Source organism: Acipenser ruthenus, chromosome 28 (assembly GCF_902713425.1).
Source record: "Acipenser ruthenus chromosome 28, fAciRut3.2 maternal haplotype, whole genome shotgun sequence".
Lineage (NCBI taxonomy): Eukaryota > Metazoa > Chordata > Actinopteri > Acipenseriformes > Acipenseridae > Acipenser > Acipenser ruthenus.
Window position 1 is genome coordinate 20,175,419 of NC_081216.1, and position 18,152 is coordinate 20,193,570.

The 18,152-nt window shown below is 44.2% G+C and overlaps 1 protein-coding gene across 8 annotated transcripts in view; it reads right to left on the reverse strand.

The window, feature by feature from the left end:
* Window positions 1–41: 41 nt before the first annotated feature.
* LOC117435039 (DENN domain-containing protein 5A-like) overlaps window positions 42–18,152 on the reverse strand; it is a 52,263-nt gene continuing 34,152 nt past the window's right edge. For 7 of the 8 annotated variants that reach the window (XM_059003047.1, XM_059003048.1, XM_059003050.1 and 4 more), the window contains 10 exons: window positions 17,683–17,767; window positions 15,481–15,609; window positions 13,627–13,748; window positions 13,212–13,357; window positions 8,487–8,605; window positions 7,799–7,980; window positions 5,537–5,619; window positions 5,041–5,164; window positions 3,720–3,888; window positions 42–2,182 (listed from right to left, as the gene is read on the reverse strand). In XM_059003047.1, the coding sequence (XP_058859030.1) occupies window positions 1,999–2,182; window positions 3,720–3,888; window positions 5,041–5,164; window positions 5,537–5,619; window positions 7,799–7,980; window positions 8,487–8,605; window positions 13,212–13,357; window positions 13,627–13,748; window positions 15,481–15,609; window positions 17,683–17,767 (1,343 nt within the window). In that variant the 3' untranslated portion in view covers window positions 42–1,998. The remainder of the gene's footprint in view (window positions 2,183–3,719; window positions 3,889–5,040; window positions 5,165–5,536; window positions 5,620–7,798; window positions 7,981–8,486; window positions 8,606–13,211; window positions 13,358–13,626; window positions 13,749–15,480; window positions 15,610–17,682; window positions 17,768–18,152) is intronic. The other variant, XM_034057915.3, reaches the window with a different exon arrangement.

Below are 18,152 nucleotides of genomic sequence, written 5' to 3' on the forward strand. Positions count from 1 at the left end.
CAACAGTTTTAAAATGAGAGAAATTAGAAGACATAGTCATGTTAGGAAATGTTTACCATTTATTTATAAGGACAGTTTAAAGTGTATGTGTTACTACTGAAGACCATCTGTATAGCACAGAGCTACAGTTCATTATTAATATTGATAGAACCCACAGGAGTTAAAAGATAAAAAATATCTCCTTCTATAAAACCACCCCCCAGGTAACATTGTGAGCTGAAATCTACAGCATGTACTGGAGCAAGTTCATCATGTAAAAATATACAATACAGTTTTACATACAGACATTATCACCCATGTTTTTTTTTTAATTGTATTACATTTTATACACTGTACACATTAAACCACATCATATATTACACTACAGAACATAGCTTAATTATATAACGATAAGAAATGCTCCAATTGACTTATCATTTTAAGCTGGTACAATATCTGCCATTTGAAGGCAGATGGAATAGCAGCATTATCCAAGCATTTATTTCTAACAAAAAAAAAAAAGAGTTTGTCTTTAAACTGTATTGCATAGCACAGGCAGTGACAATCCTATAGGGGGCATTGTTTTGATGGAGTTTTCCTTCAGCACCTGGGCAGTGTATGTAATGTAGATATTCACATAGGGGTCTGTTCTGACTTGGTTTACACGCTGGAAGAAGGGTTTACATGCCCATGAATGGTAAATACAATACCATATATAAATAGTGTGTAAACCAAGTGAGAATAGGGCCCATATTGAATACATAGCTTAATAATTTGCCAGGGCTTCATATCCCAGCATTTAAAGTACTAGAATGGGAAGCGAAAGGCTCAGGTTTGAATAATAATCCTGCATGTCTCTTTATAAATGTGTTGACAAACGCAGTCACATGAAACGTAGTCACAGAGGTTGCCTTCTGCTCTAACTCAAATATTTACAGTACATAAATTATGCAACTACATTTGTTAAGAATATAAACACTTTTTGAAGGCTAACATCTATTCATCATTTTATATTACATAACTCCATGAGTGTGGTCTGCAAAATGGCAACAAGCAGCAATCAGATTTAAGGCCTAGACCTAAAATAGTGAGAAAGTCGGTAAAACACGTCATAATTCAAAAGTTCAGAAACGTGGGATACAAATAGAAATTTGGATGACCTTGAGAACTGAGAAGTGAACAGAAAACTCACCAAAAACAACTCACTTTAAAGAAGTTGAACCAAATCTTCTTTTCAATGCTTGTATTGTGTATGAATCAGAAAACAGTCATTTCAGAAGAAAAATGAATGGGTTAGGTATCTGTACAGTAAACACATTACAAAAATAACAGTGTACTTTTACACTGAGGGGTTCCCTTATTAAATTATATGATGCAAATTGTGACAAAAGTGAAGAAAACACTTTACAAGGATTTCAATCTAGTTTTTTGATGAATATATTTTAAATAAAATACGAAAGCTTAATAAGATACGTTGGACACTCATTAAATCCGTACATTTATATTGGAAGGTATATAAAACTATTTTTCAATTTATATTTGTATAAATTCAAAATCCTATCCCCTCATCATTAGTACTTATAAAGTATACTTCTAACTGATTTGCTTAGAGCTCAGCTTTCTGACTGTGACTGTTAACTTGGATCGTAAAGTTTCAACATTAGTGCAACTGGTCAAACATATCAAAATAATACTGTTCTTTTTTTTAAAATATATTAACATTGCGTTTTAACACAGCTGTTATCATCAATTCACAAAAACAGAAGCTACTGGTAAACATAAAAGAGGGCATAAAGGGTTACTGCACAAAATAAAAAGCTTGTAACAGCTTGGCATGTTTCACGACAAACATTACGCATTTTAAAAGGCTCATTGCACTTTATATGTGGCAAAAAATACCGTAGCTTTAAAAAAAAAGTCCCCTGTTGAAGTCTCTCTTGCATGACAAAAAAATGTAATTCTATTTGAAGGATTCGCTATTGTTCCCATTGGTTGAGGTGCTTGGTGTAGCCACGCCCCCTAGATACATATGCCTTTGACCAGAGAAGACTCCAAAGTGATGTTAAACTCCTGCAGTGTCTGTAGCACCCTGATAAGGGAGTTCACAAGAGTGTGGTCTTTTATCAGAGCCATGTCCTCATACATCTGTGCAGTGATTGGGCAGTCAGCGAGAAGTGCAATCCAGTGGTGCAACAGGTGATCCCTGAGGAAGAGACAAGTAATTAACAACTCGGGGGGGAAAGATAAGGGATTTAAGAAACACACATATCTCCTGGCAAGAATATTAATAACATTGAAGAGGTGATGAACAGTAAGGATAACTTGTAACAAAGGTCCATGTAAAGTTTCATCTGAACATAAAGCATTCATGAGGCCAGAACTCATGCAAAAGCAGGTTACTATAAGTACTCAAGAACTCCATTTCTAAATAATGCTTTCATCACACAAGCGGGTTCTAAAGATATACAGCATGTAAAGATGTTCATACATACAGCATGTACTTAATACAAGCACCCCCACTATATCTTTGTCACTAGTGGCTATCTATCCCGTGCAGGGTGTAAGAAGCATTCAAAGCTATTTGTCATTTTCTGCAAGACTGTGATTGTTTTGTCTTGCTCTGAAAGTTCTTGAAAGCATGTTCCGCTGCAGAAACTTCAAAGGCACCTGTTTACAGCTTTCATATAAATGGCATCTTAATGAAATGATTTCTGAAGTGGCAGGTGTGCTTTGTAGGTCTTATCGACAGCGGCAGATGAGGTTTTCAGCAGTCATAATAAATGAATAATAACCACTGTCGTATTCTTTCCAGCCTCCAAGAGACCCCATTCATGACATGTCCAAGCATGTGAATAAAAGGCAGCAGAGCTTACAACAAAGACAAGACGACTGCACGAATACCTGTTGACTAGCAAACCATGATATAGGTAGGTGCTGAAATGTGTTTATGGAATCCTTGATACAAAACAAACAAGGGCTTTCGGGAATAACAGGAAGTCACATGCTGTATCAGTTATAAAAGAGGAAACGGCTTCACAATGATTAAATACTGATAAGTGATACACACAGCTGGTCAATCTTCAGCTACACTACTAGTTAACTGTTCTTTTTTTAAACAGATCTGATTTCAGAGCTGAAAAACAACAGTCCTCTGTGCCTGGGTGTTGCTAATAGCTGGTGGATCTGAACCCAAAACGAAAACAGGATAATTATCATTCATGAACTGTTTCTTTATGCAGGTATTTCACTCCATGCACATCTCTATGGTGCATATTTCGACAATATCCCTAGAAGGGTGCAAAAATGTTTGCAGATTTAGTAAATCTCAAAAATGTGACCCACGCTGGGAGTCAGCAAAACCCCATTCACATGTTTGTATCAGAAAACAGCCAAACACGATTATAAAGGACATACCAAACCCAACAACCAGAACTGTGCCTGTGGCACTGTTTTCCTCTTATGGAGCACAGGAATTGCAGCTAAAAGACAAAGACATCTCGCTAGTTTAAGTAATTTCCTTTCCAATAATTTGATTTTTTTTTAAACCTAAGCCTGTGTCCTAAACAACTTATTTTTTCCTTACAATGAATACATTATTGGAGTAGAGGTCTTTTCAAATGATCTGAACCGTGGCTGATCACTAAAGAGTGCATTTTTGTCTTTACAATATTAGAGTGGGTCCTCTTTGTATTACTTACATCCACTGAATTGCCCTCATTCTGGGTGACTGATGGACTCACCTGGCTCCTAGGCACACCAACAGCTGAAACTTGCCATCCTTCCCAATGCTCCTTGGGGTTCTGTTAATGGCACCCATGAATCGACAGAAGTTTCTTGCTCTCGTCTGCCAGTTCTCATCTTGGTTCATTTCCTGCTGATCAAGACTCTCAAAATATACCTGTGCTTTTTCTGTAAAAAAAGAAAAATAAAAAAGAAAATTGAAAAGTCAAAAATTCAATAAACTCACATGGCCACTTTTTCTGAAACTTAGAAGCACCAAATGATGAAACATGAGATTCTAGGGCTACCACCATGGATGATGGAGGGTGCATTAGTTGCGTGTTGCCTGAAAGTGTTATTGCATTAGCCACAACTGCTTAACATATACAGTAGTGTGCAAATATATTTGAACACCCCATTGCTTCCGTAGTTTTGATTTGTTTTTGATACATTTGCACACTACCGTATATTGCAGACTACGAATAGAGCACAGAGGATAAATCCCTTTCCTGCTATCTTTGAAAATTAACAACACGTAAAAAATAGTACTTAGCCAATGTGATGCAGAAGAGCCATTTCATTATTCATGAAGAATACCTAAATGTTCTAAAAAGACCTGAAATGTACACTGCTGTGCAAAAGTCGTAGACATGTTACATTTTTCCACTCTTATGCATTATGAGCATCAACAATTTACTCGAAGCCTCCACTAGTGTTTTCTACTATTATAACAACCTTGCATAAAGAAGGAAAAAAATTGAGTGAAATGGCTCACATCACTCGATTTTCAAGGTGTGGTATCCGAAGCATATCAACAAGTACAGAGAAACATCGTCTGTAATTGACACACCTAGGACTGGAAGACCTGAGAAGCTTCTAACAAGGATGAGCAATAGTTGAAGATAATATCCTTAAGGAATAGAAAGAAGACAAGTGTTGAATTGACAACAGAACTGGCAGAAGGCACAGGTGTCGCTGTCCATCAAATCAACAATACGAAGGTCACTCTTGAAATCAAGACTTAAAGGATGTATTACACTAAGAATACCTCTGTTAAGAAAGGGGAACAAGACTAAAAGGCTGAAATATGCACAACAACACAGAAATTGGACTATGGAACAATGGTTAAAGGTGCTTTGGACTGTTGACAGATGGACAACGACACCTGTTCCTTCTGCCAGTTCTGTTGTCAATTCAACGACTGTTGATGCTCATAATGCATCAGAGTAGAAAAATGCAACATGTCTAAGACTTTTGTACAGCAGTGTACATATTTGTGACTTTGTAACCCACATGTACTTTATTATTATTTTTTTTAATTGGATTCCGTGAATCATTTACCTAATAAATCCCAAATAAAGACATTTTTGAAGAGCCGGGGAGACTTGAACCCATGCTGGAACACCTGCTCCAAGGCTGAGACCAGACCAAACTCCCCACACAGCAGCAGTGTTAGGCTACCCCTCTGTGAGAAATAAAACACGTGTACATAGGAGAATATACAGCATGTTCAGTTCCATCAAAAGATCCAACATAAAACACTTGGTTCTAAATATTAAAATCCAGAAGGAAAAATGCCATGATTGTGACATTAGTTATTAAACAACATATTATACTATCTGAAATCAACTTGCTAATGTACAAATTAACTGAGAGTTGCTTATTTTTCTAAAAGAGTGTGCAGGTATTCTGATTTAATGTTATTCTCTTCAACATGTTTTAAGTCCAGAACGTGAAGATAATGTGTTGAATCTCACTTTGCTATGGTAGCAAATCTCTATTTCATTTTGTTTACGAGAGTGATGTGTTGCTGCTTCACTAGGTTTGTGTAACTCACCTCTTTCTCAGGTTTATGGAAATGCTTGACAATACCATTGATCGCTTCACCCACACACTCCTGGATCTGCCCTGTATTTAACTCTGCAACAGGAGAGAACCATCCTTAACACAGCGTGCTTAGTTGTTATTCAGTTAACAGTGCTAATTCCCAATTCAAAAGCTACATCTTCAGGTTGATAAAAAGGTAATCCTACACTTTAATGAATGCTTCAACCTGAAAGATCCTTTGTTTTCCAATTTGTACCCATGGAAATCCTAACTGTTATCCAAATACATATTCAGTAATATCCAGTCCCAATAGGACCCCACATGACACTGTTGGAAAAAGGTAGTCTTGAACTTAGTTGTTTACTTACTTTTATCAGCTCTTTGCATTGGACTAATGCCACATAACTCCATATTTTAGACAAATAATTGACGTAATTCATTCCCAGTCAGTAAATATACATTTTATGCCCTTTGTTAAAAAACAGCCCTTAAGTAACACTCTATAATAATTTGAATGGGACATAAATAAGATGATTTCCATTACATGAGAGTAGATGTTAAAACTTCATGCTGATTTGAACTCGGCTCTCGCCAAGATAAGCACCAACTAAGACGTAGCTTTACAGTAAATTAATGTGACCCATCTGCATCCTCATCCATTTGCGTTTCTTTCCATCTGATGATGTAGATATCCTTCTGCCTGCTGTTGATGGCTGAAGTGTAATGCTGGCTCCAGGGATCAGCTTATTTTGACTCCCCAGTGCATCAGCACACACAACGGCTGAGATGCTGGCTCCGGGGATCAACCACAGTGCGGTCTCCATCTGCATGACAAACCGTCCGGATTGAGCTAAGTAGGGTACATCTCTGGGGTCTTCAAGTGGGCACCTTCCGTCCTCGGTGTTTCGTTGACTAGCCCACGACACCTCAAGAGGGCTCGACGGTGATTCTGGCGTCCCAGCATCACCCCCCTCCGTCCCCTACTCAACTCAGTCCAGCTTACTTACCTGTACATCAGCGATGCTTTCTTTCTATTGTGCTTGAGATCCCCAGCCAAAATCTTTCAGTCTCAACCACAGCCTGTTGCTGCTTCTGATAAGTTCTTCACTGTGCGACGCAACTCTTGACCACTGAACCCGACATCTCTGACAAACCGGGTTGTAGAGTGTGCCACAAATCCTCGACAACCCACCTCCACTGGGTAAACCCGGACTCTCCATCCTCGCTGTTCCGCTTCAGCAGCCAGTTGAGCATACCGAAGTTTCTTCCTCTCATACACCTCATCCACAGCATCCTCCCATGGCACTGTTAACTCTACCAGATGAACAAGGCGTGCTGATCCAGACCACGAGACAATGTCTGGTCGAAGGTTAGCTTAAATAAGCCGTTGACCAACATCTGCCAGCATTTTCCAGTCTCTAACAGCTTCCAGTTGTCCTGGGCAAGGCTTGGTTTTAACACCTTTTCTTGGTGGTTGCTCTTCTGGATGGAGGAATATTGTCTTTTGTGTGTAATGCTTTGATGGAACTGGTGACAACTTATTGGTCATGTTATGCTTATCTTCCAATGTTAAGGCGAAACATCGCAGCACCTAGTCATGGCACCAAGTAAACCGTCCTTGGCTAAGACCTACCTTACATCCTGTCAAAATGTGCCTTAATGTTGCAGGTGATGAACATAAAGGACATGAGGGATCCTCACCCACCCAGAGGTTTAGGTTCTGTGGTGATGGGAGAACATCATATGTTGATCTGATGAGGAAACTGATCCTGCTCTATTTCATTGTCCACAGGTCTTGCCAGCTGATCTTGTGTTGTTCCACACTCTCCCATCTCATCCATTCTCCCTGCTTGGCCTGGGAAACAGCCTTTACACACCTCATCCTCTCCTCCTGCTTTTGCACCTCGTTGACTACCAGCTTTCTCTGTTGAGCTGGGGTTGCCTTGTACCATGTAGGAGAAGCTCAACTGAGACCAAGACCCCCTCTTCCATCCTGAACTTGCCCCATAATATCACCGATTCGAACTTGAACTTTGCACACTGTGAAAATTGCTTAGATGCCTAACATTTTTTCTGCAAATCTGCCCGGATTAGTTGCCAGAAAGTTGTTTTGTGTATTATGGCTTATGATTTCATGAGAACACTGGTGGAATGTACAACTGTGGCATGTGAAAAAAAATGCAATTACATGAGATTACCTCATCGCTGCAAATATGTGTAAGTGTCGATTTGCATGCAGTGTTCGGTTTAGATGCTGTGCATTTCTGCTTACTTGGTTTGCTGTTTGGTGATATAGTAACGAATCTCCTGATCATGCTGGGGGACTGCTGCATGGGTGGTGTCCGGCACAGCCGCTCATCATTCTCACTGCTGGGGGTTACAAGCTCTCCCACCAGGATTCTCTCCAGACTTCCATCGTCCACTCCCTTCCCGAGCCACCTCCCACACGGAAACCTGAAAACACACAAGGAGATTTCAGAGCCGCATTCTCCCTGTGGAGCCCCAGACAAGATATACAACTTAGCGTGACCAGGATTCAAGCCAGCAAACTCTCAATTGCATGACCCATCCTGCATGACTCATAACCACAGTAGTGTGCTTATGATAAAGGACACATTATTATTATTCTTATAATTATTATTATTATTATTATTTAGCAAACGCCTTCATCCAAGGCGACTTATAGAGACTAAGGTGTGAGAACTATGCATCAGCTGCAGAGTCACTTACAACAACGCCTCACCCGAAAGACGGAGTACAAGGAGGTTAAGTGACTTGCTCAGGTTCACACAACGAGTGGGATTTGAACCGGGGACCTCCTGGTTACAAGCCCTTTTCTTTAACCACTGGACCACACCGCCTTCGTTATTGTGCTACACGAAATTATGTTATAAAATAGTGTAATCACATTTTTATTATTTTGTATTAAAACTACTGCACCATCATGTAGCAATACTTACTTGTATGCGTGTCCACTTATTTCATTTCTGACCACGACCCATTCTACCAGCCACTTAGCATAGATCCCTGAGTTATCATGTCCAATCTGTATTGTTGTCAGTTTCCCAAGGTTTTGGCACTAAAAACAAAAGCATTTAATAAAAGACGATGTTACACAGAGTACAAAAATGTTGTAATTAATGATGTGCAGTTTCATATTGTGTTTTATATTGATGTAGCTGTGTGGCGGAGTGTCCCGCCCCTATTTATTATTATTTGTATTTTTGTTTGCGGCGCGGGTAAAAGCGCCGCGTCTTTTGTTATTATATTTAAAAACCCCGTGAGGATGCATGGCTGATCAGCTACTGATTATTTAACTAGCTGACAGTCATGCATCCTTACCAAACGCGTGCAGACTCTGGCCGGGGGATAATAAGATAATTACCAACTAGTTAAATCCCTCGGCCAGAGTATATAAACCAGCAGCACTCTGCACTCGGGGTTGAGAGTGTAGAGGAGAGTACGGGAGAGCGGAGAGAGAAAAAGCAACATTAACAAAACAATTGCTAAGACGTGCTGGATTTCCCAGCACATCACTTACTTGTTTGTTTGTTCATTCGTTTGGCCCTTGTGCCCTTTTGTTTTGTGTTGTGTTAATTTGTTTAATATTTTGTTTATTAAATACGCTGAGTGCACTAACACTCAGCTTCAACCGCCCATCCACTGTTTGGTTTGAGTTACTTCCTGGTCCGTGACGTCATCCACATCACCACTGCGAGCCAGACTGTCACATATGGTGTCCTGCGTGGGACAAACAACGCCTCCAACAGCCGGACCAGGATTGAAAAGTGCGTTTTTTTTTTTGTTTGTTCGTTTTTTTTTTCAAATTAAAAATGGGGAAAAGTAGCCGGAGGAGAAAGCAGCAGCAGCAGCAACAACAGCAGCAGGAGGCGCAGCAACATCAGCCTTACCTTGCCACACTGGATATCTGCCTCACCTGCCTGAAGGGTGAGGAGTGGTGCTTCGCGGTTGGTGAGGTTGGGCACGTGGCACCAGACCAACCCCCTCCATGGCAGGAGAAAGAGGAGCCAGAGCGTCCAGTGAGGGAGGACCTGCATCCTCCAAAGAGGACGAATGCACTCTCCTCTGAGGGAGTCTGGGACTGGCTGGTGGAGCCGGGGAGGGATTATGAGGAAGCCCTCCCTGCAGTGATCAACCTCCTGTGGGCAAGAGATGGGGAGCGCTGGGAGGCCTGGGAACAGCAACACCACCCAGCTTCCCTCCCAGACATCGCAGCCATGGTGTTCAACTACCTGGCTGCGGATATGGGAGAGACCCTGCTGCTGCCATCTCCAGCATCAGAGGGAGAGGAGCCATCGCTGCCGTCTCCAGCGCCAGAGGGAGAGGAGCCATCGCTGCCGTCTCCAGCGCCAGAGGGAGAGGAGCCATCGCTGCCGTCTCCAGCGCCAGAGGGAGAGGAGCCATCGCTGCCGTCTCCAGCGCCAGAGGGAGAGGAGCCATCGCTGCCGTCTCCAGCGCCAGAGGGAGAGGAGCCATCGCTGCCGTCTCCAGCGCCAGAGGGAGAGGAGCCATCGCTGCCGTCTCCAGCGCCAGAGGGAGAGGAGCCATCGCTGCCGTCTCCAGCGCCAGAGGGAGAGGAGCCATCGCTGCCGTCTCCAGCATCAGAGGGAGAGGAGCCATCGCTGCCGTCTCCAGCGCCAGAGGGAGAGGAGCCATCGCTACCGTCTCCAGCGCCAGAGGGAGAGGAGCCATCGCTGCCGTCTCCAGCGCCAGAGGGAGAGGAGCCATCGCTGCCGTCTCCAGCGCCAGAGGGAGAGGAGCCATCGCTGCCGTCTCCAGCGCCAGAGGGAGAGGAGCCATCGCTGCCGTCTCCAGCATCAGAGGGAGAGGAGCCATCGCTACCGTCTCCAGCATCAGAGGGAGAGGAGCCATCGCTACCGTCTCCAGCATCAGAGGGAGAGGAGCCATCGCTGCCGTCTCCAGCATCAGAGGGAGAGGAGCCATCGCTACCGTCTCCAGCATCAGAGGGAGAGGAGCCATCGCTACTGTCTCCACCAGCAGAGGGAGAATGCCTGCTGGTTTCGCCTCCACAGCCTGGGGAGGAGCCTGAACGTCCTACGCCCGAGTGGGAGGAGCCCGAACGTCCTACGCCCGAGTGGGAGGAGCCCGAACGTCCTACGCCCGAGTGGGAGGAGCCCGAACGTCCTACGCCCGAGTGGGAGGAGCCCGAACGTCCTACGCCCAAGAGGGGGGAGTCGGTGCGTCCACAGCCCAAGAGGGAGGAGTCGGTGCGTCCACAGCCCAAGAGGGAGGAGTCGGTGCGTCCACAGCCCAAAGAGGGGGGAGTCGGTGCGTCCATAGCCCAAGAAGTGGAAGTCTGCGCTTCCACAGCCGTAGGACCCAAGCTGCAGTCCCAAGAGCCAGAAGGGGAGGAGTTACAGGCTCAACCCCCTGAATTTTTCTGGGGGGGAGAAGGGCAGGATGCTGGTGTTCCCCAGCAGCCTCTATTTATGCTGCTGAAGGGAGCACGGCACACACCAGCCCAGCCGCCACAGCAGAGGGAGCCAGCACCGCCACAGCCTCCCTCTGAGTGGCCAGCATCCGCCCCATCGCCTCTGCCTCCACCACCACCAGGAGCAGAGCAGCAGGAGCTGCCTCTGTCTCCACCACCACCAGGAGCAGGGCAGCAGGAGCTGCTTCTGTCTCCACCATCACCAGGAGCAGAGCAGCAAGAGCTGCCTCTGCCTCCGCCACCTCCACCAGCAGAGGGTGAATGCCTGCTGGTTCCACATCCACCGTCGTGGGAGGACTGCTTGCCCCTCCCACCTCCACCAGCAGAGGGTGAATGCCTGCTGGTTCCGCCTCCACCGTCGTGGGAGGACTGCTTGCCCCTCCCACCTCCACCAGCAGAGGATGAATGCCTGCTGGTTCTGCCTCAACCGTCGTGGGAGGACTGCTTGCCCCTCCCACCTCCACCAGCAGAGGATGAATACCTGCTGGTTCCGCCTCAGCCGCCGTGGGAGGACTGCTTGCCACTCCCAGCTCCACCAGCAGAGGGTGAATACCTGCTGGTTCCGTCTCAGCCGCTGTGGGAGGACTGCTTTCCCCTCCCACCTCCACCAGCAGAGGGTGAATACCTGCTGGTTCCACATCCACCGTCATGGGAAGGACTGCTCCTGCCCTGCCTCGCACCACCCAGGGATGCCTGCCTCGCATCGCCTGGGGCTGCCTGTTCCACATCGCCTGGGGTCGCCAGGGATCCTGCTTCGCCTGGGGTCGCCAGGGATCCTGCTTCGCCTGGGGTCGCCAGGGATCCTGCTTCGCCTGGGGTCGCCAGGGATCCTGCTTCGCCTGGGGTCGCCAGGGATCCTGCTTTGCCTGGGGTCGCCAGGGATCCTGCTTCGCCTGGGGTCACTACACTGTGGTCGGAGCCCCACGGAGGGGAGCTGCCGGCCATGAAGAAAGGGGGGGAGGTCAGGAGACCAGCTCCCCCAGCCGCACTTTCGCGGCCGGAGATCATGTGGTCAGAGCCCCACGAAGGGGAGCTGCCAGCCATGGAAAAGGGGGGGGAGGTCAGGAGACCAGCTTCCCCAGCCGCACTTTCGCGGCAGGAAATACTGTGGCTGGAGCCCCGTGAAGGGCAGCTGTCAGCCATGAAGAAGGGGGGGGAGGTCAGGAGACCAGCTTCCCCCGCAGCAATTTCGCTGCAGGAGAAAGGGTGGCCAGAGCCCCACGGAGGGGAGCTGTCGGCCATGAAGAAGGGGGGGCAGGTCTGGAGACCAACCCCAAAAATTTTTTGGCCAGAGGAGCTGGCCGGTGCGCGGGCCATTGGAACACTACGGCTGTTTGGGTGGGAGGAGGACATCCCACCGTGGCCGCCACCTTTGGCCCATTGCTGCCCCTGTTCCTGCGCCGGGACTGCTGACCGGGACTTTGGGGACTAAGGGGGGAGGTGGCCGAAAAGGCCATGTGTGCTGCGCACAAGGGGGGGCATGTGTGGCGGAGTGTCCCGCCCCTATTTATTATTATTTGTATTTTTGTTTGCGGCGCGGGTAAAAGCGCCGCGTCTTTTGTTATTATATTTAAAAACCCCGTGAGGATGCATGGCTGATCAGCTACTGATTATTTAACTAGCTGACAGTCATGCATCCTTACCAAACGCGTGCAGACTCTGGCCGGGGGATAATAAGATAATTACCAACTAGTTAAATCCCTCGGCCAGAGTATATAAACCAGCAGCACTCTGCACTCGGGGTTGAGAGTGTAGAGGAGAGTACGGGAGAGCGGAGAGAGAAAAAGCAACATTAACAAAACAATTGCTAAGACGTGCTGGATTTCCCAGCACATCACTTACTTGTTTGTTTGTTCATTCGTTTGGCCCTTGTGCCCTTTTGTTTTGTGTTGTGTTAATTTGTTTAATATTTTGTTTATTAAATACGCTGAGTGCACTAACACTCAGCTTCAACCGCCCATCCACTGTTTGGTTTGAGTTACTTCCTGGTCCGTGACGTCATCCACATCACCACTGCGAGCCAGACTGTCACAAGCTGTAAATTCACATAAAAAAAAACTGAATTTGCTCTACCATCATTTAAATGCAGTCATTCCTGCGACATCTGAACCGAGACAAAGAAAACACTTCCCATGGCATCAGATTTTGCTCAGTTCTCACCAAAGCTCAGTTCTGTGACATTTATCAATAACACACTGTGCCTCAGACTAACCTCAAAGGTCATCTCCAGGTTGTTTTTGGGGATCTGCAGGACTCCCGTCTCAGACAGCTCTCCGGAGATACAGATCCAGGGGTTGGCTGTAAACATGGAGCCTCCCAGCTTCTTGCTGGGAATAATTAGCACATGGTATGGGATCACTGTGGAGTAAAGACAGCATGGTTAGCAGAATTCTTTCAAGTATTTCATTGAAAATAACAGAACACACCATGTTAATCTTTGTTTCATTTTCCATGCAACCTTGACAACCCTTTGGGCCCAGTTCTATTAACGTTTAAAGGCATTTTAGGAAAATATAAATTCAATATGCAATAAATACTTTTGATCTGATTCACTCATCATCATTAATGACGAATCAAATCGGATATTTCATGAATTTGCTCAAAGTTGTCTGGTTGAGATCACTCACAGACTGTTGTGAAGACGTTGGTGAAACAGAAGTAATCCACTGCGTTGAACGAGAGGAGGTGGTACAGGAATTGCTCTTTCTCATCATCACACCGCAGGAAGGCATAGCGTTTGTACAGTTTCCTGAAACAAGAGGAACGCAAAGAAGTGTAAAGAAACACAACACAGTATATAGGAACTTTTTATTCAGAAATATTGAAAACAGTTGCTAAGAAATTATGATATTAGAGAGCAAAGATTCTTCATGGCTGGCTTCAATAAGTTACCTTTAAGGCATTCATGGTAATTTTCCAAGATATTATATGCTAGAAATGTCCTAAAATAAACGTATTTCAGGAGTATCTTCCTGTCTAATTCACCTCGTCAGCTGTGACCCAGTTCAATGAAAACATCACAAATCATGAATAAATAACTGCTGCAAGGATATCCATCATTTATTTTTGACGAAGAATAGTAAAGACCAGGACCCTATGTTAAAAGTTATACCGGTAGCTGAAATTTGAAATGTTACACATACACCTTTTTTTTTTTTTTTTTTATAAATTTAGTCGTTGCCAATTAGTTTTTATTATTTTCTCCCCAATTTGAAATGCCCAATTATTTTTAGGCTCAGCTCACCGCTACCAACCCTGCGCTGATTCGGGAGGGGTGAATATGAACACACGCTGTCCTCCGAAGCGTGTGCTGTCAGCCGCCCGCTTCTTTACACTCTGCAGACTCACCGTGCAGCCGCCTCAGAGCTACAGCGTCGGAGGACAACGCAGCTCTGGGCAGCTTACAAGCAAGCCCGCAGGCGCCCGGCCAGACTACAGGGGTCGCTGGTGCGCAGTGAGCCGAGGACACCCAGGCCGACCTAACCCTCCCTCCCCCCGGGCGACGCTCGGCCAATTGAGCGCCGCCCCCTGGGAGCTCCCGTCCACGGTCGGCTGTGGAATAGCCTGGACTTGAACTCGCGACGTCCAGGCTATAGAGCGCATCCTGCACTCTAGCGAGTGCTTTTACTGGATGCGCCACTCGGGAGCCCCACACATACACCTTTAAGCAAGTTTAAAATAAAGCATTCTACTGCAGCAAACCTGCTTTAATACAAAACACAGGCTATGCAGGAATATTACAGAGTTAAGTTTTGGATATTTACTTTTGTAGGTTTGTGGCGCCAGCTAACAGCCTGCTTGCACAAGTAATGATAGTTGACAAGAAGTGTCTCTCTGCTCTCGTCTTTTAAAGCCAAAAAAATATTTTGTATCGTTTGTAGCTTTTCACTCAAAAATTGCAATGCCAGAGCATGTCCTGCTAAGAATGTGGAGTCTGAGATACAGGAGTCTCAAACAATTCCACATCATCACAGCCACTGATGGTACATATCTCCATTCCATTTACCAAATGCAGTAATTAAAGTGAATGGCAATCACATGGTTTTAATGTGTGTTGATATCGCTTTATTTAGATAGCGTGCATGAGGTATTAGTATAAAAAGAAGACAACAGGCTAGATTTTCAAAGCTCTCTACTCCAAATTGCTATTAGCACCCAATAAAAAGTCACTAAACCACAAATAACAAGTTATACATTTAATGTGGGTGTTGTAGGTAATCAGTGGGTTAATAAAGGCACTGTGGTATGAGGATAAAAAGAAAGGTGTCTTGGGGGTGGGAAGTGGGATATGGGGGGAAAATGGGAATGTTTTGTTGTTTTGAATTACTGTATGATATTTCTCATTTTCTAATAAAAATTTGATTCCTTAGTTGCCAACCTTTATTAAGCTATGAATATGCATCACAAAAAATAAATAAATAAATAAATAAATAAATAAATAATAATAGGCCCTTAGGCCAGGACCGTCCCAAGTTCCTCACTTTGTCAGCTCGTGGTCAGAGAGGAGCTGCTTTAGGTGTCTGGACAGCAGCTTCTTCTCCATGGAGAGCCGGACCCAGGCCCTGGCCTTGCCAACGTCAGTTTTGATCTCACTGATATTCTGGACGTGCCTGGGAGGGAAAATATTCACACAGTAAGGTAATCCATCACTTCACTTAATACAATAGCATCCCAGTTCTGTCATCTCCAGCCGGGCTCGGGGAATTCTGCCAAGCGAGTGGAGGGCATTCATCCTGAAATCTAGGTCACTGAAAGAGGACAGCAGGCACAGCAGCGCTGTGGGAGCCTCTGAACAGGTATGACAAGGGCACCTCTCTCTCACCACCGTTATCTAAACCAATCTGTGGAAATGTACGTCTTATTAATAAAAAGAGGCTAAGGGATCGGTTTAACAAGACAGGCAGAGGGTTTTCTATCAGCTCCTCCCTAACACTTTATATTTAGAGGCTCCCTCTTATAACGCTAAAGTTACAAAACCGTGCTACTTGTGTTTCACCTTATAACAAGTTTAAAAGCGCTACTGGGTTGGCATTTTACACTCTAGACTTACACTGTCATATCTGTATTAGTAAGTGAAATAATCCATTCATTATTATTTCTTTTAAACATTATGAGTCGACTGAGAAGCCTCTTGTTTTCTTATTCCGTAGTTGGTTGAAAAGCAATAACATTGCACATCTCACATACTGAAAACGCAGCACTAGGACAAAAACCTAAGCAAATTCCATTTTAAATTGCTCTTATTTCTATATCTCTCAGCACAGGATGATTGTGACTATACTGTGAATAAGCAGGCTGTCAAGCAGGCGCTCTAGTGCAGCTGAATCCTTGCTGAAACAGGCACTTACAGGCATTGATTATGAATCCTGCAGGGTTCGTGTTAATGAGGCTGGAAATAACACAGTCACGTGAGGTTTTTTTTCTTTTTAATCCTATATGTCAGTTCAAACATGCACCCTGCTGATTCTCAATGCTGTCCATAATCGTTTTCTTAGTTTTCTGCTGTAATTATTTTGTATTTGTTCTATTCTAGTTACTGAAATTTCTTAGCCATTCTAAGCCGTAACGATATATACAGTAGAGGTAGAATTTACTCCAAAAATGTCATTTTCACCAAAGAGAAAAACACTCTTTAATATTATGAAACTAGCAACACACAACTTAACAACACCCAAGAGGCCTTGAATGAAATTCTTCAGTATGTTATTTTTCACAGAGACAATCATTTACGGAGCAAGCAAAACCTAACAGCAAGAGATTGCATTTAAAGTGTGAGTAATAATGCCAATGAACTAGCTCACCACAGAGTCCTGTAATGTGGAAAAAGCTGCGTCCCTTTTAAAATGTTCTACGTTAATATTTCATTTAAGTCTTTTTCTATTCAGTACAGCAGCATCTGCAAAGTGATTGTATTAATATTTATGAAGAACATGTAAATGTTTATCCTAAAGGGAAGGTCAAATATGATTTCCTTTGTTGTTGTTTTTTTTTGCCTCAGCCTCGGGGACCTATTTCGGTAGAAAGGGCATTTTCTTCGTATTATTGTTGCAGCACTGTTAGGAGATTTATGACTCAAGCCACCACCTGCATTTAATGCTCTACAAATTGGTTATAAACATTCAGAATCCCTCTTTTAACACTGACCACAAGATGGCAGTATACAACAAGCCTGTAACAGTTCGTCCAGCAGCAGAATAATGGGTTTAATAATCTACAGATCCCCTGAAGGTCTCTGACACTCTGTTTGGGTCAATAGCTAGTAACTTCAAAGAACCAAATATTAATTTTAAATCTGCATTTCTTTCCACTGCCCGTACTACTGTACTTATGGACTGTGAGAATTATTTCAGTGGTAATTATTCTGTCTAATTCAGGTTAAATTACATTCTTAAAAGGTTTAGGCTATATAAATGATAGGGGGGGGGGTGTTATTAGTGTATTAAGGCTTAACAATACATGTTGAAAGTTTGTGTTTACATGCTTTAAGTATATAAGAAAATGGCGGTTGCAGGTTCCAATTTAGAAAGTTGGTGTGAACACAAATAAAAGAGCAAGCTGTAACCAGACGGTGTACCTTCTGGAATCAAGCAGCTGCATGCTTTAAAATCAGCTGGGAATATTAAAGAACACTCAGGAGCATCCTTTCAAAACCTCCAGTCAGGAGAGATCTAACCCCCACTCACCTCATATCCTTTATGAGCGAGACCTTGAGTGGTGGCATCACAAGCCCAGTGTCGGATTTCCTCCTCTCAGGGTCATGGATGAGGCCTAAAGGACACAATGAAACTTTGTGTTGAACGTTACCCAGGCAGCGCAGGGAGGTGTCAGATTCACTGCTCTCTCCTCTCCACATGTCCAGCTGGTTCCTATTTAACGCAAATGCTCATACCTTCTGTGTATTTCAATAGAAAACACATTCATGAATAATTCGCTTTTTTCTTGCTAGTCTAGGTGTTCAAAGAAAAATAACTATATAAGGCTGTGCAGTGCTTGATCCTTTTAAGTGATACATGAATGCATATCAATAAAATGTGTAGCAATGAAAGGAGATTGCAGGGTTGTGCTTTATTTTAATGGCCACTTTTTGATTTATTAATTATTAACAACTAGCTTATTGATATGTTAATGATCAGCTTATATACACTTACCTATT